Source organism: Falco peregrinus, chromosome 17, assembly GCF_023634155.1.
Source record: "Falco peregrinus isolate bFalPer1 chromosome 17, bFalPer1.pri, whole genome shotgun sequence".
In the NCBI taxonomy this organism is placed as follows: Eukaryota; Metazoa; Chordata; class Aves; order Falconiformes; family Falconidae; genus Falco; species Falco peregrinus.
The window spans coordinates 3,573,979-3,598,027 of NC_073737.1; the positions used below are offsets into that span (position 1 = coordinate 3,573,979).

The following is a 24,049-nucleotide window of genomic DNA, read 5'->3' on the forward strand; positions in this document are numbered from 1 at the left end:
GTTGAGTTGACATTTGGGTGCTCCAGCTCTTCATTTTTGTAGCTCTTTGGGAAAACGCCCGATTCTTTTCTTCTGTCTGCCCAGCAGAGTGTCCCAGCTCAAAACAAGGGCCCTGTGCCCCGCTCTCCCTGCCGTAGGTGTATTTGCTATAAGTTCGAGGCATCACCAAGTTGAAGTCTGGCGTTCTGCCCGTTCTTGATGTCAGCTTTTGGTTTCACCAGTCTTCGGCTGTGCTGTTCTGGTATAGCTTTGTTCTCTTGCAAAGACCTTTTTGGGAGGAGGAAAGAGCATCGGAGTAAGCACAAGGGCCAAGGTGTAGCCTGAACTGAGCACTTGCGTAACGTGTGTGTGCTTGGCTTTACGTATGTGCATCAGTAACGGAGGGGGCAGAGGAGCACAGCGGTCACTTGTAACTTTCCTCCCCACCTAGAGCTCTGCAGAGAGTGTTTCACTCTTGTTTGAGTACTGCAAAAAAAGATAAAACTCGGTCGTGACCTAAAATCTCGCAAAAGCAAGGTGTAACCTGGGCTGCGATACAAGCACATTGCCCCATAGCTGCCTTGTTATAATTCCCTTTCTGTTCCTGCCAAACTGTCTTCTGATGTGAGGAAATTTTAATAACTGTTTTTTAAATCCTTCTCTTGAACTTCATTTGCTAATATGGGCTTATTTCCATCTGATTATGCAGTAGTGCTCTGGAAAGGCGGTAAAAGTATCCACTGCGTCGAAGCATCACTAAGTTGGACAAAATGAGTTTGTTTGTGTTGTGTAACCCATGGCAACAGACTTTTGGTCCATTTCCCTGACAGCAGTTGACTCACAGTTAGCCAAGTAGTGACTCCAGCGTGTGGGTGCATATAGGAAATTTTGCATATGACCAAGGCAGAAAAAAAATAGAGATATAGATGTGGCTATTACGCATCTCTCAAAGTATATACTTTTGCTGTAGGTGATGGTGGCAAGCTGCAGGTATGGGTGAAGCTGCCAAGTAGACAAGTGTGGTGGAACCCAGCTCCTTCTCAGTTCTGCTTTTTTTTTTTCTTTTTTTATCATTAGTGTGATGAAAGGACTCGCAGATGAAATAAAATATTTTATCTTTCCAGTTGAAAGTGCGGCAACTGACTTGTGCTTTGACATGTGCTTTTGAATAATGTAGGGGTTGTTTCCGTCTCTACTCTTTCATCCCAGGAGCGACACTGCAGACTGTCAGCTTTCTCACAGAATAATTATGTATTGTTTTATGCTTCTTTGTTGCAGAGTGATCGTCTTTTGATCAAAGGTGGTAAAATAGTTAATGACGACCAGTCCTTTTATGCAGACATTTACATGGAAGATGGGTTGATAAAGTAAGTGATGCCCGATACCGTGTCGTTACTGGAAATGTACAGAAACGTACTGCAGATTAGCAAGGAGTAACTCAGTCTTAGTGAGCTGTATTAAATTGCAATGAAAAATGAACACTATATGTATGTTCTGGTGTTTGATGGAAGAGCTTTTAAAAAGGTGTTGAATTAAATAAACAAGTGGGCCAAACCCCCACTGTTATTAAAGCATAGGTCAAAGGGGGTATTTACATGGGCTTAATTTTAGCCATGTGAATAGCCTCACGTGGAGATGACACGTGTGTTTGAAGTTACCTGTGTTGTAATGTTTTACTGAGTTATGACTTCAGATATTTTGAATCCAGAGTTCAGCATCCTAATACGGTTTAGGGTGGGAGGCTGGAATTAGGTGACCTCTTCAGGTCTTCTGCAGCGCTGTCTTCTATGGTTCTATGATGCAAAGATCAATCCAGACCCCCTTAAAGTTCAAAACGATCCTGTAGCTTAAGGGCTGAGGTTCAGACCTCTTTCCGGCATGCTTCTGTGTTTTCAGTCCTGAAACATGCATGTCTGGCATGTTAAATGTATTGCAGATTTCTTTGGAAAATTACGCTTAGGAAAAAACGGACGAGCCAGAGGTTACAAACAAGGAATTTTCCTGTTCTGGCTAAACAGTCAGCACATGTGCATTGTTAATCAAGGTTAAAAGTTAAAGGAGCCAGCCAAAGGCAGCTAATTAATTGCAATGTGTTGTCCACTATTGCACTTTTAAAAATGGGTCTGTGAAGAGCTGAACTGGAGAGACCTTCAAGGAGTTTGGTAACCGCTGTCTGCTCGGGTTTGTATTTGTGCAGGGACTACGGCACGTTTGGGCGCGAAAGGCAAGTAGACAGGGCAGAGGCAAAAATCCTTCCAGTGCTCCCAAAACCGTGCTGACATCCGAATCGCTGTTAGGGAGAAGCAAGCGTTGAACCGCCACTTGGCAGCCCCAGTCCAGTCCCAGTCCAGTCCCAGAGGCTGATCCTCTGCTTGGTGCAGCCATTGTCCGATGAGCCGCACGGCTCCTCCTTCAGTCCAGTACCGCCTCGAGGTCCTGAAGTAGTCGCACACTTTGCTTTCAATTACGCAGTGGCTTCAAGGGGAAGGAGGGAGTGTTATCAGCGATGTATGCCATCCTGTACGATGCTTCCTATGGAAAAAGCAAACCCTGGCCAGGCAGAGTAGCACAGGGGTGTATGTTTGCAGCCCGTTCGCCTTGTTTGTGTCTGACCCGCTGTTTGAAACCTCTTTACCCAGGCAAATAGGAGAGAATCTGATTGTGCCAGGGGGAGTGAAGACTATTGAAGCCCACGGCAGGATGGTGATTCCTGGAGGGATTGATGTTCACACCCGCTTCCAGATGCCGGAACAGGGGATGACATCTGCTGATGACTTCTTCCAAGGGACCAAGGCTGCGCTGGCTGGGGGCACCACCATGATCAGTAAGCGGGCTGGTTTTTCTCTTCCAAGAAAGCTTTACTTGTGTCTTTCTCAGCTATGGGCAGAAACTTGTGGGCTGTGTAAGTCATGTGATATTGTGGACCAGGTACCAGCCGTGGGGGATTTCTGATGTCTGTCCAGGTTGCTGAGAAGAGCTTGTGTAGGGGTGAGGAAAAGGAGTGGAAAAGCAAGACCCCAGGACTTCCACATCTCGCAGCTGTCGGTTGTTTCACTCTCGCCTGCTGTGTTGGCAGGTTTTCCCTTGCTCCTCGTGTGACTTTGCCAGATTCTTGGGTGTGCTCCTACTGAAACCACTGTCACTTTGACCTCTGGCTCCAGTATGAGTAGCAGATTCTCCTCATTGCTGTGCCGTTGTTCCTTTCTCCATGATGACTATGGGTAGACGTCCCATCGTATGGTTCACCCCCAGAAGCTTGATGCCAGTGTAGTATGTGCCTTTGAAAACTGGGCCACTTAATTTAAGGATTTATACATGTCCACTTATGTATGCAGCTTTAGCATCAGGATTTTGTTGGCATTGTTCCTTTTGTGCTCATGCCCTCTTTGGGAGGAAGAAAGAAATTGGGAAATGAAAATATCTCAAAATAAAAAGACAGACAAACTGAGTGTTCTGCTGACACCAGGATTAGACACTCCTAGTGTTCCCCTCTGGCTCTGAAATGCCTCATGAATGACTTCGAGGCTATCTGTCCCCGCTTGTGTTGGCTACAGATGCTTGGCTTGTCAGAGCCAGGATTTTAAAGCTCTGTGAGTCATTGTTAACCTTGTTTAAGCTAGAGAAAAAAAATAAAAACCTCTGTTGCAGTGCAGCTGATCACCTGTGAACTGTAACGCTGCATCCTGGAGTCTGTTCCGCCTGTGGGAATCAGGGATAATGGTGTAAAGTGATACAATATCTGAGCATCTTGCATTCTTTCATGTCCTTTGAGGTGCTGCCATTTCGCAGGAGGAGAGTTAAGGTACAGGGAAATAAAAGAGCATCGTTCAGAACAGGTACTAGTGTCTATTGTCCGATGCAGGGATATAGAGAGATCTTAGGCACAGCCAGGAGTCAGCCTGACTCTCCTCAGTTCACACCTAGTTGCTGATGGACCTGGACATCCTCATCTCTTGGAGGATGGTTATAAGCGATCTTTGATCCCTGGCCTGGTGGGCGGACTCTTGACATGGAGGTCGGGAGCAGGAGCCAGTGGTCCAAACACAGCTGCACTGTCTGTGTTTCAGAAGCAAGTCTTTTTCTGGGTCTGGACCTTGCAAAGAGGTTGTGTCTGGCCTGTGAACTTGGTCTAACGCTTCAAATAAATAGCCTTAACACCCACCCCACCCCCACCTGGAAATTACTTTTCATAATGTTATCACTTAGAGTGTGAAATTTGTGTATGAAGATAACCTGACACACACAGAGAACACAAAGGGGGATTCGTTGTGCATACTGTGGTCTCATTGCGCGTACTAATAGCCACTTTTTCTTCAAATCTTTGCTGTCAATTGAAATTAATAACACTGAAATGGTATTTTCTTTACAACTTCAGTTCATTGACATTTTGTTGGTTATTCCTTTGTTACTAGTACACCTGGTTCACACTTGAATTATCATTTTGTTCTTCCTTGTTAAGTTGAATTCGATCAAAATAACATTCTCTGTCACATCTGTGTCTGACCTTTCAGCAGCGTTATTTCCCCCAGTGCCACTTTTTAGAACATTTTAGGCAGAAAGTGCGTTGGCAGGATTTTCTGAAGTAGCCCTTTGCTTTGGTCGCCGAAGTGTACTGATGCAAAGCCTCATGCTTGGACCTTTCTGTGTCTGTGTACGTGTGTATTGCCCTTACGACTGTAGTATCTGAACACCTCGCTAACGGTGTTTGTAACACGTCTCTTGAGTTAGGGAAGTTGGAGGAGAGTCGCCCATTTTACAACTTCTCATTTTACAGCTGTGAAAAATTAGCACAATGTTGATTACGGCTGTGGGCAAACCCTGTAGAGGAGGCTAAACCTGACCGTACTGCCTTCCAGAGCGTCTCGGATTAGGATAAAACCATCTCTGAACAAAAACCATCTTCCTAAAGAGTAGCAGCAAGGACAGTAACTGAGCTGCTTAGGATGATGGAGAGAGACATTCCTGATGGTTGGGTATCAGCAACTGGAGCTGAGCAGTGGAAAGAAGGGTAAATAATCCAACTAGACTTCAAAGCTTCCAAGACTCTCCTCTATGTCAGCTCAGCTGTTCTCTCAGCAAAATTATACCATTTGCAAAATTGCTTTTCCACATTGAAGCATGCAAAACTGCCCTCGTGAGCACGCTCTTGGTGGGTGGCCTTTGGTTTTTCCCAAAGCAGGTGGGAGTTGTGGTTGATTGCAGCTTTTTTTTTTTTTTTCTTTTATGATAAACAGGACAACATTTAGTGAACTAGATTCATAATATCACAAATTACGGCCTGAAAATGTTAACACGCTAATGTTTGTCATATATTTTAAATACTGTGTCTGGGACTTTTCAAAAGAGAATATGCTCCTCTCCTGGAAGTGTGGCTGGCTGCGTGCCTCCGTTCTTTGGGCTTTTTTGGAAAAGCTAGCCTCATGGATGTGAACTTTATGGGGATGAAACACCCATGTTTCTTCATTTGTGCTTTGGGCAAACTTTGTATTATTTGTTTATGAATACCTTTACTCCATCTGTTTTTCTCTTTTATACATAGGCCTCATTTTGGGCAAGAAAACAGGTTGGTTGGCTTTGTGCTTCGATTCGTTTCACGTTTTCATGCAGGAGGGCGCTTTAAGGCTGTTTACTTTACAATCATTGTAGAGAAATATTTGTTTTATGTGCATTTTTCAGTGAAGTTAAAACTCGAGTCTTGGGTAGGTTTCTGTGGCTTGTTGGTTTTCTAAAAACTGTGGGTGAAATCCAGGCTTGGGTGAGGTAAACGGGGAGTTTTGTCGTTGGCCTCGGCGGTGCCAGGAGTTCACCCTTCATGCCTGGTTTGGTTTCAGTGAACTTTGTTTGCAGCTCAGATCAAATTCAGCGTTGTTCCTTTAATTCGCATGGCAAACGCATCCAAGGGAAGCAGACAGGAGTTCAAGTATGTAACCTATTGTTTCCAGCCCTCTTCTCGTTTGCTTCCGTTCCCCTTTAAAGTAAATTAGTTTACTGCGGCATCGGAGAACCTGGCTCTCAACTGGCATCAAACGGAGCGGTCCCATTTTCTGCATGGGACCAGTGGAGATCTGTCCTGGTGGGGAGCAGGTCTGGCTCCCGTCCAGTGCTTCCCAACTTCGTGCCCTGGTCAGCTGGGATGAGGGAGAGCAGCTGGCAGTGATCTGAACGAGGCCTTTTCTGCGCTGCATCACCTACGCCCCCACGGTGCGCTCCAGTCCTTGCTTCCCTGCTGTCCTTGCTAGCCCTCCTCTAGGTTGCTTCACTTGGGGGTTAGGGCTGATTTCTTTAGCTGCTCGTTCCACAGAGGCCGTCTGAACAGGAATTCCAGCTATGACCCTTCTGTCTCTACCCTCTTCAGTGCCAAAGGCAAGACTCCAGCTGACTTGGCTAACGTATGAAAAAAATACAGTTGGTTTTGTTGTGCAGAGCTGCTGAGAGGTGGGGTGACAGACCGTGATACGTTCTTCTGAAACGGCAGTTTGCGTGATCCTTTCTTTCTCTGTCCCTGCCTTGAAACAGGCTCCGCTTGGGGACCTCAGCTGAGGGCAAACAGCACTGCACGTGTTTGAAGGTAACGTTACGCTGGAAGAAACTTGGGTTGTCACCCTTTTAAAATGTCAGAACGCAGTGTTTGGGCATGGAGTGGAAGGGGGGATTCCAGGATGATCTGCAGAAAAAACTTTGGAGAGGCTCCAGCTTGTTCAGTCTGGCTTCTCTCTAGGCTCCCCTGTATTCCATGGAAAGAGAGCAGCTTTTCCCGAGTTCAGGAAAAGGACTTTGTCTGAAGTTGCCCTTTACAAGACGCTCTTTCTCATCCATGGAGCCTGTGGAGCCACAGTTTTGTTGAGCTAAAGATGGTGTTTTTGAGCCCCTGTTGTCCCATTTTGATATAAATTGATGCCCTAGGATATAAAACAGTCCCGGGAGCTCTTGGAGACATCGCTGCAAAGAACGGGGTGGCCTCTCCAGGTGTAGCGATGGTTTGGTCGTCGTATTAACCGTGATGGGTAAAATCCCCATCAGAAGCAGGGGTAGAACTCCCTGATTTCAGGAGCCTTTCTCTGCTCCCAGCTCTTCAGAGGGGATGAAGCTAAGCTGTGTCTATTTACTGGCTCTCTGATCCTCCGGTCTGTTTAATGTCCTGGTGAGAACTGCATCCATCCCAGCCAACTCCCACACACATTTCAGCCCCCGCCCCCCCCCCCCTCCCGAAGATGGGGCTTCTTCCCGGGTATCTGCTGTCCTGGAGTGAAATCGCTTGCTGACATTGCCTGTGTTGACTCAGTCAACCACTGTTATAATCATAGAGAGAAATTACAGTGAGAGAAATTACAGCTCTTTCTGGCGTGGTGACTTGGAAGCCAGCTGCCTTTTGAACTTGACTAGCAGTTATTCTAATAACCCAGGGAGTGTACGCTGGGGACATGAGCCTTAGTATCTTGGGAGGTTCAGAAAACGCAGGGGAACTTCACACGGGCTGCAGTCTGCTTCCTAATGCTTTACCCTGCTAGCAAAGAGAGAGCTGGTGTGCAGGGTGGCAGGCGTTTTCAGGAGTGTGTTACCTGCTCAGCCACCGTCAGACTTGTAGCAAGCTGACACCAAGTCTCCAAGGTCATCCTGAAGATCACCGCCTTGCTCGAAGGAGGCGTTTGCAGTCTAGCCTGCTTCCTCACCTCTGGGTTTGTGAACTGAGCATCACCTGAGAGAATGGAGCCGCCTCAACGGAGGTCAGAGCCTGGAGCTGCAGCAGCGTGAGCTTAGAGTAGGGTTTAGAAAAGGGGAAGGGCAACCTGGCGTGCGATGGCCTTTAGACCCACCAGTGAGGACTAGATGATAACCTACCCTACTGGGTGCTGCTGGTTTACGTTACCGGGGTTAGTCCTATCCTGGTGGAGGGCAAGAGCCTAAGTGACGGGCAGAGGAGGAGGAGGAGGGAAGCAGAGACGCAGGAGGAGGTGACAGCAGCGGTCATGCAGTAACTTGTGGCCGAGCTGGAAGGATCAAACCAAGCGTTTTGAGTCCAAGGGCAGTGACCACAGAGCTGCAGTGTCTCACCAAGTCTCTGCGGCTTTGTGTACACAGCGCTGCATTGTTCCGCAGACACCAGCCTGAATTCTGTTGCTTTTTGCACCCAGTAGCAGAGATGAAAGGGGAACTGTGCAGCTGGGGCTGGCACTTCAGGCGGGCTGCGCTGGGGGGTGGGGGCTTGTTTCACTTTCTAGCAGCTGGCAGTGGTTCTTCTGCAGCAAAGACATGTGTGATTCTCTGCAAATGCGATGAAAATGTCCGCTTGCTTCTGTAACACGTCTTTGGTGACTTATACAGGTGGAGGCTTCCTTGAACTCTAGAAATAATGGCAGTAGCACGCGGGAGCACCGAGTCCCTCCGGCCCTTTCCTCTCCCCAGCTCCCCTCGGTGCTTTTTATGCCCCCGCAGTGATTCACGCTAAATCTTGTTTGCTTCGCTGACTCCCAGCTTGCTGCTGATGCGTTTGTCGCTTTCATTCAGAGCGGTCTTAAAATCATTAATGGGAAAGTCGGTCTGTAAACGGAGATGGGCACTCCCCCGTTGCGAGCCTACTCTTCTCAAGCTTTTAAACCCCTCTAAGTCCATTAGGCATCCCTGCCCGCGTGGGGTGCGCGGCTGCTGTGCGGGTGACAGCCTGCCTTGCCGGAGCCGGCTCCGCTTCCAGCCATCCCTGCGACGCTGGCTTTCTGCTGGATGGGATTTGCCTCTATTGTTCGGGTGGAGTTTCCAAAGGGGTCTCGTTGGAAGGGAATGAAACGGATCTGCCAAGCCCTTGGTGTCTCTTGCCAGTTAGCACAGAAGGAAACAGCTGGTGCGTCCTTAGCATACGTGGTGTGTTATTGTGTGTAATTTCCCCCCCCTCCCATTGGGCTGCAACTATTGTTTGTCATCTCTTTGCCGCTGAGTAGGTTCCTCTGAGGAACAGAGGAGGACTTCAGGAGCTGTGTAGGTTTGCCTGAGGCTGCGTAGGAGGGCTGTGTGGTGCAAGGGTGTCGTTAACCCTGGCTGTCGGATACTCAGCCTGCTAGCTGGGCCACCTTTCCTTCTTGGTGCTGCAAGATGAAATCCGCGGCGTTTGGGTTGTGAAGCCACTGCGGTCCGGCGCGCCTTGGTTTTAAGTCGGTCAGTTGCCTTTTCCCTGTTTTCCCATCTGCTTTCCCTGGAGCTGCTCTGGATCCTGGCCCTCGCTCCTCTCCCAGCCTTCTGCCTCTTTGACGACCCTGATGTTTTTTGAAGAGCAGGTGAGTGGCACCCTTGCTCCGTGTCTGTTGGGCCCCATTCTGCTCTGGACCCACTCGCCGCCCCGGATGGTCGGTGGAGGCTATCCCGTGCATGCTGGAGCCTAAAAGGTCTGGTTTAGTTAATAACAAACAAACTTTGAAATGGCAACACCACTGACAGCACAGCTGTCTCCCTGCAGAGGTGACCGACCTAGGTTTTTCCATGCATCCAAAAAGTGGGATTTCGCACCCACCCAGGAGTAATAACCACTGTTGTTTGCTTATGTGATAGCGCTTAATACCTCATATTCCATATACTGGTTGGGATCAGTAGTGTTGCTTTCCCAGCGCGTGGAAAGTTTGTGTTCTTTTGTTTGAAGAGCTGCTTTTAAATGCTTTTCCTGCTTTTGCGTGCCCAACGCTCTCATCCCCAAGTCCCCTGCCTTATGATAGGCAGGAGAGGTCAAGAGCTAAGGGGTATCACTGATGTGTTGTGTCTTACATCGCCCCTTAAATCAGCAGAAGATGCACGTGATGCTTGGAAGGGTGCAGGTATAAAGTGGGGTCCTCCAGCTAAAGCTTGTCTACTGCAGGTGGAAAAGCAACCTTAGAAAAATGAAATACCGTTATCCACCTCTGTTAATGTAACATCACTAGCTGTCTGTGATAGGTTTTCAGGGCACGTGTGTCGAACTTTTCTAGATAACCTGTCTTAATCACCTTCAAGCTGAGACAAGATCTTAAAAGAAACAGCTGGAAATGGCGCCTCCAGCTCTTTTCTTGGCTTGTTTTTCCCAATCCGGTGAAAAGTCCCTTGGCTTTTACCTTCCCGCGAGCTTGACTCAGCAGAAACACTCGTTGTCAGACAGGAACTTTTAACTTTCTGTGCTGGGAATTAGCTTTGCGTGTCGGGGAAAGGAAGCAAGTGATGCTTGAAAGAAGTGATGGCTGAGATGAGATGCAGTATTTCTCACTTGGGATGGATTCGGGCGAGGGCTGTCTGTGGAGTGGAATTTGATGTCTTGGGTCAGCGGAGTCTTTTTCCATCTTTCCTTCAGCTGCTGTGCCTTCAGTTCATAGATCCCATTGTTTCGCAGAAACTGGATTTTTTTTTTTTTAAATCTTTCTGGTGAGAGGGAGAAATGTTTAAGGAATACAAATTAGCTCCTCCTGTCTAGCATACTTCAATCACGCTTATAAATTGCCAGTTGTTACCAACTTGGGGCTGTGCCTGCATCTTTGCATAACCCGAACTCCCATGGAAGCCATGTGTGTTTAAGAGGAATGCAGCGATGGCCACTGAAGAGTTACAGCTTCTGGGAAGACTCTTTTCTTCCCTTGATACACTGCAGTTAGTGTTAGGACTACTTCTGTGACAATGGGGACATCGTTTAATTTCTCCATGCTACTTACTAGCTGTCCTTAACGGCGGGTGGCTTGCTTTCTGAGGAGTTGTAAGCTTTAATTCAAATTAGTTAAGTCCACCTGGAGCCTCATAAGGACATAGTGATGATTTTTAGTAGAGCTGCCTGAGTGCCTGACGTGTGAAAGACTGGGTACCACCTAGCGATGAGAGAGTCCTTGTCCCTCGCCGCTGGGGTCCGTGCAGGCGCAGACACGCAGTCCCTGCAGCTCAGGATGCAGGCACTGCTTGCTGTAAGGACATGAATAAAAGGAAAAAAACTCGGTGGGAGGGAGAGACGAGGCGAGCCCTGTGTGCTTAAAGTGCTTTTGGCTTCCCGGAAAGCCGGTTTTAAGTGATAGGAGGGTTCGAACCGTTAGGCTTCAACGTGCAAATGTTAATGGGAAATCTCTCGGTGAGTTTTCAAAGCCCATCAGAAAGGGCCGTGCTTTTGGAAATTCCCCTTTCTGACTGCTGCTAGGGAATATTTTCACCAGATTGCTTTGTTCCTGAAAGCAGTTACATATGTGCAGTGTGTATATTTTTGGAATCTAGGAGAGACTCTGCGGCGTTTTACATATGAATGAAATTCCCTGGCATAGCCTGCAGGCAATGTGAGCTGGTAAAGGAGTTTCTTGGGAACGATCCTGTATTATTTATTGCGCAGATTTGCTTTTTGTGCAAAGGAGAAGGGGGAAGGTTCCCAAAGTGTAGCACAGCAAGAGAGAGTGCAGTCCGGTATTGCTTCAAACATCTCATTCCAGAAACGCCTGTCAGTTGATGGTACTTCCCAACAGACTTTCCTTTATTCCAGGTTAAGATTTCTCAGGATTTGTATCGGTGTTCAAAGAGAAGAGTTCAGCTGCTGGTGGGGCACAGAGTGCTTTTCAGACTGATGTGCAGAGACTCTATTCAGTGTGAATTGAAAAAGGGTTGTCAAGTCTTTGTAGCACAGCGGTAGCTGGAGAAAAAGACAGATGTGCGGGATGTTCTTATGTGGAGCAGAATTAGGCCACGGTACCGAGATCGGAGTTTGCTTTTGCTTTGCGAAGCAGTTGGCGCTTTTGCAAGCAAATGTGCTATAGAAAGGGAAAATGGGAACTGTGTGGAAATGAGTCACGCCGAGCTGTCCCGCAGCGTGGATCCGGGCTGTTGACCAGTTTGGCTTTTGTGTTTGAGGTGGGAAATAAAAGTTGAGGTCCAGAACGTAAGAGTTGCCTGTAAAAAGCTTAGTGCGTGGGTAAAATAAAAGGCAGCATCTTCTAGGTACAACTTTTCCTAAGCAGTTTGCTGCAGGGGCCCTGGATTGGAAGAGCCACAGGCTTAGTGGCAATGAAGTGGCCAGGCGGGGTGGTACCCAGGAGCGCATCCTGTTCTACCTCAGACGTGGTGCTTTGCACCCCCAAACTTGGGGTTCTTCATGGGTCTGGGAAGGTACCAGGCTGCTGGAGAGGGCAGGCAGGGCTATTTCAGACCTGGAGGAAGGAAATTCGGCAGCTGGGGACTGTGTCACAGAGTTCTCTATTTAAACTAAGGATGATCTAGTTAGGACTTCCTACAGGTTAATTATTACAGCAATCACAATAGCTAATTTGCAGGCAATATTAGCCTTACAAAGCTGACAGAAAACTAGCACGTGGCCACGTGTGTTTAGAAAATGGACATGTGCAGGGTGAATGTGCTGCTTGACCTCTGCCCTGCAGGTTTGTTGGGAAATAGATTCTGCTGCACCTCCACATCGGATCCCACCACAGTTCTCTCTACGGACACATGGACATTTATCTGGGTCTGATTTGGACCTTGCTTCCTTGTCCATAGTTCTGTTCGACAGTCACGAGTGGTTTAACTGAGAACGGGATGGGGACTCTTAGTGTCTTACCAGAGGTGGAAATGGTGTGATGATGGTGGATGAAAACCTCTTCCTCAAAACATGATGTCACGAGAAGAGGAAGTGTCTGGTTCTGGTCCAGCAAGGGAAGATGTTCCTATGGCAGATACACAGAGGGAAAGGACAGGTTCACTAAGCAGCTGCCCCCTGCCTTTTGCCTCAGAAGCTGTTTAAAAATAATAAAAAAAAAATTTAAAAAGTGATTCTGTAGAATCATAACTCTTTGCATTTGGTTTATTTTGTCGGGGAAAAAACTGAACTTTCTAATCCTGAAAACATAAAGCCCCCTCAGAACCATCACGAATTTCCACTGTCGTAACTCGGGTCCCGCAGTTGTGTTCCTCTTCATCTCCAACGCCCGCCTGAGACAACCACGGGCAGTGAAATGAAGCTGAGAAGCCAAAATCTGGTCTTGGCAACAGTGATGCAAATCCAGAATTGTTCCAGCATCCTGGCTAGTGGAAAAAGCCTGGCGGGCAGGGTCTATCTCCACTGACCTGAGAGGGACAGAACCGGCTTACGGCACTTGATCTTTTGTCCTCTTGCTTCTGATCAAACACTTGCCCCTTGGATGTGTTGTTACGGTTGTGTTTTGCCTTGACTTGAAATCCAAGGCTGCAAACAGAGGTTTTCTCAATCCCTCAAGGTTTACAGACCCACTTATACGGGAGTCTTTGATGTCCCGTGTGCTTTTTTTTCATGGGCTTCAAGTGTGGAGTGTGCCTTAAAGAAAGAATAAATCTTGGAACCACTTAAATATCTCTTTTGAACTTGGCTCCCTCCTCCGCTATCGTGGTGACCTCCTGAGATACAAGCATAGCTTGGATGTGCGATAAACCTGTGCTGTAAAGAAATGGAGCCTTTTTTGATCTGATTTTAATATGTAGTCATTCCAGCTGTGGAAGAGGGTTATTAATTATTGTCGGGACATACAGACCCCTATTCTTTACATTTGTGTCCAGCTGGCATTAAATTATTAATCTCATTTTGGATCCAGTCCGCAAAAAAGACAAGTGAAATATCTGTATGACATCAGTAAGGGAATAACAGAACATTGCAGTCTGAAAATGTAATCGGTGGAGCACGGATATGTCTTAATTCTTCTGAGCCTGGTCCAGCTTCTGATTTCTCTGCACTGAGTCTAATAAACTGGATCTAAACTGACAGAAAACAACCCACGATGTCGTTTAGCCTGGCTTTTCTTCGGGTAGTTTGGCAGGCGCGTGTGAGCAAACGGTCCTTGTGCAGTTGTGTTAGCGTGATAAGTGCTGTTCTGTGCAGAGTTACTCTTCACATGAGTCTCTTTATTTCAGTATTTTCTTAGGGGGGAAGGAAGAAACAGCAATAAAATAATCCGGGAATAAATCCCCACAAATATGCAAAACTAAAATCTGATAGCTGGATCCAGATTGTTGAGAAAATCCTTCGGTTTGACTTCTCCTTACCTTCAGGTCTATCAGCTTAGGTACGTCAGGTCGAAGTGGTGACCTTTAAAGCGATCTTGTCGCTATCCTTTCTCGCCCTAGATCAAAACCATGACCTGGAGTGTGGCTTAGAGGAGGAACGGGGTGTGAAATCAGAACGTAGGAGCTGTGAAGCTCTTTCAGGTTACGTGATTTGGGATTTTTGAGCTCAGAAGAAATGCTGAGGTCTCTTTTCTAGCCTAAATTGATGTGGAGCCGGTAGCTGTCGTTCAATACTTTGAGCAGAAGTCTTGTTGCTGGGAGGCTTGACTTCTGAAGAGCTTCATTACTGGGCCAGGCAGCTCGATTTCTTGACACGGAGGAGGGTCGTGGTATCTTCACGGGTAGCAGAAGGGACTGTGGTATTTTGCTAGCTGAGAGTTTGGACTCTCTGGATGAAATAAGGTCTGTGATTGTGGGATCATCTTCTCTGAAGCCTCTTGGGTTAGTTAAGGGCCTGACCTGCCGTTCACGTATATTGATTTGATTCCACGGACTTTCATAGCGTTACTCCCAGTTTACACCAGTGCCAGGAGAATACTGCTGCAGCCATAAACTAACAACTCCAGACTTCTAAGTAGGGAGCTGTGCAATTAGCAGGGCTGAATTTAATTAAAACCTCTCAATAAAATGGCTTGTGACAGAACGTACAACTCAATAAATTCACCAGATTTCATCACATGCAGTTGCTGTGGAGATTAAGTAGTATTAAACAGGCAGATGTGTTTATAGTGATCAAGCTGCTATATAAAATTTTGGGTCGGGGAGATCTGCCTGCTAACAGTCAAGCTTCAACGTTAAGGATTTTCACCTTATAAACTCCTTTTAAACAATAGGCACATTTAATGCTAGTAGGAGCAGGAAATAATGTGTAAAACTGCAGTTTATAATAGCAACTGGAAGCCTGCATACATGGTTTTATTACATACACTATTTTTGTAACATCTGACCCTAATTCACGTTTATATTGTCCGTATCAAATAGTTCTGCTCTTTGCTGGGAGCGATGTTCATTAGCTGGAGACCGAGAAGTTTTCATGCGTGCTTTAGATGACATATAATTAAATGAGCTGAAAAAAAACCCTTTTACAGGGGAAAGCTGGAACCAAGAGCTATTAATAGAAACTCCAGGAAGGGGTTGTGAGCAAGCCAAAGGCCTGCTCAGATGAGGCAGGATGCAAAAAAGAAAAAAAAAAAATCGACACACCACAATACCAGGAAGCTATAAAACCCATTAATCCCCACCCATGAGGATGTCCATCCAAAAAATAAAGTTTTGTTTTCAGGGCAAGGCTAATACCTCCATTCAGCTGTCCCACCGAAGCAGTATTTCTCTTGAGCTTAGCGAGGGGTCAAAAATATAAAGGCATGGCTCTTAAACTGCATTTTTTTGAGAGCCTTAAAGTGCCAGAGAAAGATGATACGGGCTTTTTGATGGCTCAATCTCAAAGCATCCTGCAGGCTGTTGGTTAAATTCCCCGGTCTTCTGTGTGTGATCCCCCATGCCCACACAGAAGAGCTACCTCCGTTCTCCAGCTGGGTCCTTGGTCAGAGCTGCAGATACCCATCCCCCCGCTTCGGGAAAGCTCTGAAGGACCAGAAAGCCACCGCGTATCCAGGCTTGGCAAAGGAAGCCAGGCTGCGCTGCAGCGTTTTAGAAAGCCCCTGTTCGGAGCTGAGATCGGCACCATTGCAAGCGTGCTGCGCAGCTAGCGGGTTGGCGTGGTGTTAGAGAAAGGGAGACGATACAGCAGCTGCACGAAGAGCAAAGGTACGGTTAAATCCAGCCTTTCATGTGCGCGCTGACCAGCGGTGCGTTGAAACGCTAGTTTCATCTTCAGTTCATCTTTACAAACTGATGCTGTCACTTCTCCTACCCGACTTAGGATTTTTTTTTTTTTTTTTTTTTCCATGCTGATGTTAAAACAGTACCACTTTGTTTTCCCCGTGCTTGGAAAGTTCCCTTTAAATCAAATCCTCTTGTAAGTTTTCGCCTTCCCCTTTCGTTTAGCACCCGATTATTTTCACACCGATTATTTTCCCCTTTCAATTACCTACCCGATGCCCCGGTGGCTGTTCCCTCTCCCCTGCAGCATCCAACCCTTTCGGCTCGTGGGATGCAGAACGTTTCAGCTTGGCTGGGTGCCAGCCCTGGTATATTAAAGCCACACAGATAAGCTAACAGTGGTTGGGTGGTGTTGTCTCACTTCAGCTTATTGTCTGCCTTTAATCTTGAGCCGATTAATCTGTCCAAGGAGGAGCCGAAGGATCATGAGCGAGACGGGCAGGAAAACAGCGCTGGGTGATGGGTGGGTGGGAGCTGAAATACTGGGAAGTAAGAGCAGATGCGCCTTGTCAGCACAGTGTGGACCTGGACGTAATGACGGGAGAGCAAAGCCAGGCGCATCGGCGAGGTAATTAAGAGTCTTAGTGATTGTGGCTGGAGGAGCCGTGGCACGTGGGTACGCAGGTGCTCACGTCCCACCGCCTTCCAAACGGAGGCGAGCGCTCGGTTTGTCTGGGAAAAAGATAAACAAACTATCCAGCGATTTTGGAATCTTGTCAGTAGTTTACCAAGGGGAAAAATCAGATGATCCGTAAAATACAAAATCCTTTTTTAATTTAATTTTATTTTATTATTATCCTTTTTTAAAAGCAGTTACTTTGCTGATGTAAACAGGCTGGCTTGCTTCTAAGCCACAGGCTGTTGTATTTTGGATTCTGCATCTCAGAAGGTTAAAGGATAAATCTACAGAATGTTTTTCTGTTCGTAGCTGAGAAACCACTGTAATCCTAACCTTGGCTTCGCCATGTAACTTGCTGAGAGTGTGTGTATGTTAAATAAAGAGAAATGGTAGAGTTAGGCTTGAAATTCATTCTGATTCAGGGAGCTGCTATGAGGACCGCAAGCTATTTAGTTCCTCCTTTGAAGGTTTCAGACTGATGAAGTGATATTGAAACGATCTTTTCCCTTTCTCTCTTTTTTTTTTCTTTCTTTTTTTCCCCCCCCTCTTCATTTTGTTTCTGTTTTTGGAGCAAGCTTTGAGCTTCAGTTGAGCTGGCAACTTCCTTTTCAGACCTCAGCAGCCGACATCGTTTCTGCAGCAATAACAACAGGAAGAAAACATCTGGGCTTTGACGGACGGGAGAGATCAAGGCTGTAGTGGTCTAGAGAATAAAGGGGTGACAACAGTCCGCGCTGCAACAGTTTGTCTTGAGCGTGTCCTGCAGGCGTGAGGCCATTCCAGTGGCTGCAGGAACAAAACGTTCCTGGTTTCCGAGAGGAAGGAATGAAAGATGGGGCAGTAAGCTGTTAGGTTCCCCCGAGAGAAGGGGTTCAGTGAGGTCAGGACATCACACTGCTTTTCTCATGGGAAACCTCCGGGGAAATCTCCGTGGTGGGGTTTGCTGCATGCTCCGGTGCGTCAGAAGACCTTGTGTCCGTGGTCCTGTGGCGGATCGTACCCAAGGGTCATCTTGGGAACCTGGGGTTGTGGGAATGCAGCGGACGGAGCTTTCATCAGCTCCTTTGCACTGCTCTGAAGCACAGGGACCCTAAAGAAAAAGAAAAACTTTGTTTTAGGCTGCACTCTTGGGCTGTGCTGAGGACTTGAAGGAGAGCTTCCTTGGAGCAGCACGTGGGCGACTCCTCCCCATACTAAGGGGAAGAAGTAGTTGTAACGCTCAACTCCTGTAACAGCAGGCAAGGAATCAGGCTTGACGCTTCTCCTTTGAAGGATCTAGGCTCGTTCTTACGTATTTGGGCTCCCAGAAAGCCCAGCCCTAGCACATAGGGATGATCTTGCAATGTTGCTGACCCCTTCCGTTGTAACAAGGGATGGTGAAGTTGGGGGGACATTTGCATTTGTGTCTGAATTACCTCTGGACTAGCACCGAGGGTTACATCCACCTTGCTCGTGTCTCATGTGCAGCATCTTCTGCTCGCCTGTGGCAACACGCTGCCTTCCTGCTGCAGGGTGCTGTGCACCAGGTGTAGCCTCCAGCCCCCTGTCCGGCAGCGTCCCTGTCATTGTCATTGTCCCATGGTATGTTCTATCCCACTGCTCCTTCCCTGAGTCTCTTTGGACTAGTTAAATCACAGGCTTTTGAAGGCTGGTGACTTACCTTGTGCATTCAGGCTCCCGTCTTGCACGTGAATATAACAGAGTGGTTATAGTTGCCTGGTAGAAGGCTGCTAGGGAAACAAACTGTGCTCTGTTTTGGTGGGGATGATGGGTGGTTTGGCTGTTGGTGAGCTCAGGGGAGCTGCTGCGAGATGCGTTGGCAGTGCAGCTTCCATATGAGAGATTCTGAATCCCCAGAGCTGACTTTCATGCACATATGCACCACTGCCTCCATCCCTTATCCTTATTGCAACCAGCTGTGGTCTGACTTTGTCCGAGATCTGACAGAGCTCCCTTACCCGCTCTCCCACTCCCTCTGCAAACTCCCATTAGTCATACTTGGGCAGTGCATGAAATAAGATGGTGATAAAGCTCTGATCCTAGACACCAGAGTCATTCCTAGGGGCTCCGTGCTGGGCTGTGAAGACTCCACTGTGTTAACCCCTTGGTGCCTCCAGGCAGAGTTTCCTGTTGTCTGTAAGCCACGTATCATCTTGGGGTTGGTACAGCTCTTGGGGCACCTTCCGTCTTCAGTAGAGATGGACCTATTGCTGTGACATGTTGGAGATTAAATGGGCTTTTTTTGGCTTTTTAATGAGTCAGTGGGCTGAGGAAGACAGCTCTGGCGTTAAGGCACCGGCCATTTTTCTCTGTCCTCCATGGGTAACGCAGAGAGAATGTTACTTTGCTCCTTGTTGTCCGTAAAGATTAACTTTGGCAGAGTGACAGGGGGCTACGTAGTGGCCAAGAAACAATTCAGTCTGGAAGTTAGTGGAAGGTTTCTGACCACTGGGGAGGAGGAGATCATGGAACAGAGATTGGATGATTTTTTTTTTTTTTTTTTTTTTAAAACCAGGACAGTTTATTTTCTGGTTAAATTTGGGTTGGTTTTCCTGAGACTGGTGAAAAGCACATCCTTGATCTGCTGCGCAGTCACTAGGCAAATTTCAGAGCTTTCACTCATAGCAGAGATGTCTCTGATGGGCAGGACGCTGCTGTCTGGGCAGACGAAGACCACCAGCCACTCGTGAACCCCTAAAGCCACTGCTGATCAAAGCTGCAGCTGTACCAGGAAAGAACTGTGTGTCACATCCTTCGATTTGCAGGCTAGCACGATGCTTCGAGGGGCAATCACAAACCTTTTGGAAAAGCACAGATATTTTTTGCTAGCGGTCATGCAGTCCCCTTTGCAAAAGGGGGAGAGGGCGGGCAGAACTTTGCGGGAAGGATGGTTGTTTTGGGTGATGCTCTCGGCTTCCTACGGTGTTCGTGCATCTGGGATGTTGGAGGTGTCATTGACCAGCTTGGGTGGCTGATGCTCGTGGGTTGTTCAGGAGAGCTGTACCGCTTTTGCAGCAGGTTGAGAGCTCCCGGTGTAAATCCAGTTCTTCAGGCAGTGCAAAACCAGTAAATCTGGGCTGACGTGCCTGTGTGGGGGCGAAGCAAAGCTTTGTACTTCACCGAGAGCGAGTAGGGCTCAAGGACTTTGTCTCTTACCCCAGTTGTGATTTAGAGCCGACTGCTGGGCCGATGGCAGCCCAGATACTCACCACTCAAGTTAAAAATAAACTGCTTGTATTCCTCTGCTGATTAATTGAAGCAACTTGTTATTTTTTTGTGTGATTTGATGTAAAATGAAGGCAGGGTGTTCTCCTCCTCCCCAGTGGCGTCTGCCCAGTTTCTGACCCCAGAAGTCCCTCAGGCTTTTCCTACCCTCTCGGCAGCAGTTCAGTTTCTGGGATGCTGGCTGGCTTCTTCTATTTCACTGTGTCAAGTGAAGATCTTGGAGATTCCATGTGTTCTAATAAAAATCTGAATGCTGTTCGGATTACTGGGAGGAACACTGAACCTTCAGATCCAAATCTCTGGTTATCCTTTGAGGCCGTTGTGCATCTGTAGCACTGGTGCAGTATGCTGTAGCTGCCTACGAGCCCGGTTGCTGGCGGACCTAACGTGGTTAAGCTGGACGGGGGATCAACCTCAGCAGATGCCAGAGGCAGGCTGGACCATCTTGCTGTCTGGAGGTGTCTCTCCAGCCACAACAGGCTGTTCAGCTTTTTCCAGTCCTCACTTGTACGTTGTCTCTGGAAGATGCTCTTGGTTGGGATGTTACAGCACAAAGCAGCTCTGATCCATGCACGGAGTCTTTGGTTGCTGCTGTGTAGGTACCCGAGCTAATACATCTTTGCACACCTTTTTTGAGCGTGTCCAGAGGCACAGACAAAGAGCTTGAACGTGAGGTGCTGAGCGCTGAAAGCTGCTGAGTGATGCTCGCCGGGATCTTGTCTGTGTCATTGTTTATTTGTCAGCAAACAGGGGAGCGGCGTTTGTAGAGCTCTCTGCAGCGGTTCGTGTTTGCTGCCCTCGGAGTGTCATTTGCTCCGTTCACAAACTATTTTGGCGAACAGGCTGCACTCATTGAACTGTTTCCTTCAGCCTCTGCTGCATGATCAGCTTTTTGGCTGCGTTTTCAGATGTGGGGCTTTAGAAACCAGGTGAACTGGTTAAATCAAACTCAAATATTTTAAGAGGAAGGGGGTGGCTTGTGTTTGCAGTGGCCTCTACAAAGCACATGCTCCGTCTCGGACATCCAGGGAAGTTACCGCACCAGGCACTTACCGATGCTTTGCTTGTCTTTCCCAGTTGATCACGTGGTTCCTGAGCCAGGGACCAGTTTGCTGACTGCATTCGACCAGTGGCGAGAATGGGCAGACAGCAAATCCTGCTGCGACTACTCTCTGCATGTGGATATCACCGAGTGGCATAAAGGTGTCCAGGAGGAGATGGAAACTCTGGTTAAAGATCATGGTAAGTTCAGGGAAGCTTTTCCCCTCCTTATTTTTTTAGGACTGGCTCCACTGTTTTTTTAGGACCTGGCTCTTGTGAAATATTTCGGTCTCACCTCCCAGCGAAGCTGGTTTTGGTCCTGACATTACCGTGGCCCATTCTGGCTTCTTGCGAAGGTTTGTACGGTCACTGTTGTGGGGGGCTAAGGGGGCTGGCAGGCGCTGGTGTCGCTGCAGTGGGTTAGGTGGGCAAGCGCTGATTCTGCACCGTGAACCTCTTGCCGCTGCCATGCAGAGGAGCACCTGTGTTCAGTGGAGAGCCTTCGATTTCCATTAGTGCAGGTAGGTGATAGCCTCAGCCGTTAAACCGTTTTAAACAAGGGAAGAATCGGGCCCAGAAGGAACAATCCAGCACTGGTTGCTAAAAGTGGAGAAGGGCTGAATAAAATGACCTCATAGGTTTTTCCCCTTATTAATTTCCTTGACGTTTCATCCTTAGGCTAGAGTAATTTTCCATCCTGTTTGTAGTTTAAACAAACCTTTTACATCCTAATGAGTGCTTTCCCACACGTGCTGGGCAAGAGCTTTTACTGGTTCAGAAGGGAGGAGAGGGAAAGCCAGCTTAGGAGCCCCCCCCGTCTCGGTCAGTGTGAACGCGGTGGAGGGGGGCATGCTTACCGACACCGATTTCCCATTGCTCTGGCGGTGAGTCTGCTTTTGTGAGTGATGCTTTTTGCTTATATTTTTGTACTCAGCCTCCTGCGGGGCTGAATCCACAGAAGTATTCTTTATTTCAATTTTAAGTGGAAGCCTAGGGGTTTAGCTGTCCCCACAGCTGGAGCGCAGGCTCCTCTCTTCTCATCAGTCCCGTTAATAAATGCCACATGGCTGAGGAGATCCTGGCTTTACGCTGGGATCTGTTGCAACCGCGTGTGTCTGTGCGTGCGCACGTGTGTGTACGCCTTTCACAACAGATTAAAGTAATTTATTTGTCTGCCCATCATTACTGCTTGCTGGGGGGCTGGTTGAGGGGGGTGTCTTCTCACTACGAGGTGCGGTGTGTCTCGTAGTTTTATCTGTGCGTGCAATTTGTACGTCAAAGATTAATTCTTTTGCTGTCTTTCTGCCAGGTGTGAACTCCTTCTTGGTTTACATGGCTTTCAAAGATCGCTTTCAGCTGACTGATTCTCAGGTAGGAAGAGTTAACGTTCACGTGGTTGTCACTGCAAGCTGTGCTTCAGTCACCTGTAAAGGTTTGAATTCAGTACACTGGGATCTGACATTTTCTTCTGGTTTCCATCTTCAGATGCGTAACAGTACCTAAGATTTGCAACTGTACGCAGAGCCGTGGTTTGAAGACTTTATTTTTTTAAATAGCCAACACCAAACCCTGAAAGGCTTGGCTGGGGAATGCAGTGGCAAAGCCCTCATTTTGAGATATCTAAGGTTTTATTCTGGTTCCTTTGGTGTGGCAGCAGTGGCCGTTGTATAAATTGCTGCTTTATGCCTAGGCGCAGGGCGGGATGGTGAGATCTCTGGCGTAACTGTCTGATCTGAAGCTGATCCTGGTCCAGAAGTTGGTTTCTGGCTTTAACGTTACAGTCCCTGGGACCTTAAAAAGGAATTCCCCTCCTGTGTGCTGCTCTGGTGGATAAGTTTGGGTACATTTAGTAGTTGAGATGGGCAGTTTATATTTCTAAACGTGGTGGGAGGAGAGGAATGCCTGGGACTCATTTGGAACGGTGTAGGAGGCAGTGGCATATGCCAGTTATCTCTAATGACTCTGGTAAGCATTTTAATGAGTGACCGTTGACGAAGCTGGTGTCAGTTGTGGGTTACTCGACCTCAGCCCAAACTCAGACTGGTTGCTGGAGTGGGAAATCACACTGCTCGTATCCCAGGCAGCGAGAGGGGTGGGTGCAGGTTCCCTGGGAAAATCAGTGTAAGGGTTTTTTTTTCATGCCAGGCACCAGTAAATGAAGGCATGAAACAGGTACAGCTGTGTGAGCTCTTTAAAATCCATCCAGGTGCAGGCCTGTGCCATTGCTGTTTCTTCCTCCAGTGTGGAAAATACACCAGACCTGGCTTTTGAGTAGTGCTTTTTGCCGTATCAGTAGTATCCGACTGTGCAGACTGGGAAATTCTGTTACAGGCAGGAAAACGGATCGTAGTTACCCAGCAAACCACATCTTGTATTTCCTCATGCTCCTCTTGGTCTTTTCCATTCTGCAAAATTCTGTATGCTGAAGGAATCTGGAGTAGTGTACATTTTATAATCAGTGCATACCTGAGTGTACACTCAGCGTATATCAAAATATTTTCTGTCTTCCAGATATACGAGGTCCTGAGTGTAATCCGGGATGTTGGTGCGACAGCTCAAGTGCATGCTGAGAATGGTGACATCATTGCTGAGGTATGTTAATATTTATTCTGTGGATTATTAACTTCAAAATGATGGGAGGAATTCGAACTCTTTATTCCTTCTTTGCAAACAGCAAATCACCCAGGCTTTTAAAAGCACGGTGTAGCTGTATCAAGGATGCTAGCAGAGCTGTACATCAAATCTTACCCCCTCCGTTGCCACTGATAAAGCAGATTTTTGTGGCAGCTTTCGGTTCGTGGTGGATATCGGCCATCTCTGCCTTTTTCCCCATAAGTGAAAGTCTCTGTCTGGGTGGGACTGTTGCCGTGTACAATAAAATGTTCTGCAATACCAAAGACCAGGGGAGTGGGAAGGGAGATGGCTTCATACAGTACCTGGGATGCTGATGTTTGGGATCTGTTCATCCCTTGAACAGCTACAAAGAGGAAACGTTAATGTATTTGGATTTAATCTGATCTCTGGCTCATTCTATACATTGTCTCAAGCATGTAAACTTGGCGTTGCAGAGGGTTTCTGTGTTGTGTGACTGGGGCAGAGCCCACCTGGGTCTTTGAGCCCAGTTGCCTGTAGTTGCAGGATGGTTTTTCCATGAGATACCGTTTTGCCATATCTTAGAGATTATTTTATAGACGCAAATGAGTAGTGAAAGCTGCGGGGCTATGAACCCAGTGTGAAGCATATCAAAATAAAAGGTTTCCCTGACCTCCTGTGAACAAATCAGCAAGGGTTTTGTGAGCTCTGGTTATTCTCAGCGAGGGAGGTTGGACAGGAGTCGGGTTG

The 24,049-nt window shown here is 47.5% G+C and overlaps 1 protein-coding gene across 1 annotated transcript in view; it reads left to right on the forward strand.

Annotated features, from left to right (window-relative positions):
- Positions 1-24,049, forward strand: part of DPYSL2 (dihydropyrimidinase like 2) — a 54,572-nt gene that overhangs the window by 13,194 nt on the left and 17,329 nt on the right. Inside the window, 5 exon segments of the mRNA XM_013296715.3 lie at positions 1,258-1,346; positions 2,619-2,803; positions 20,744-20,908; positions 22,017-22,078; positions 23,219-23,299. Coding sequence (XP_013152169.1) covers positions 1,258-1,346; positions 2,619-2,803; positions 20,744-20,908; positions 22,017-22,078; positions 23,219-23,299 — 582 coding nt within the window.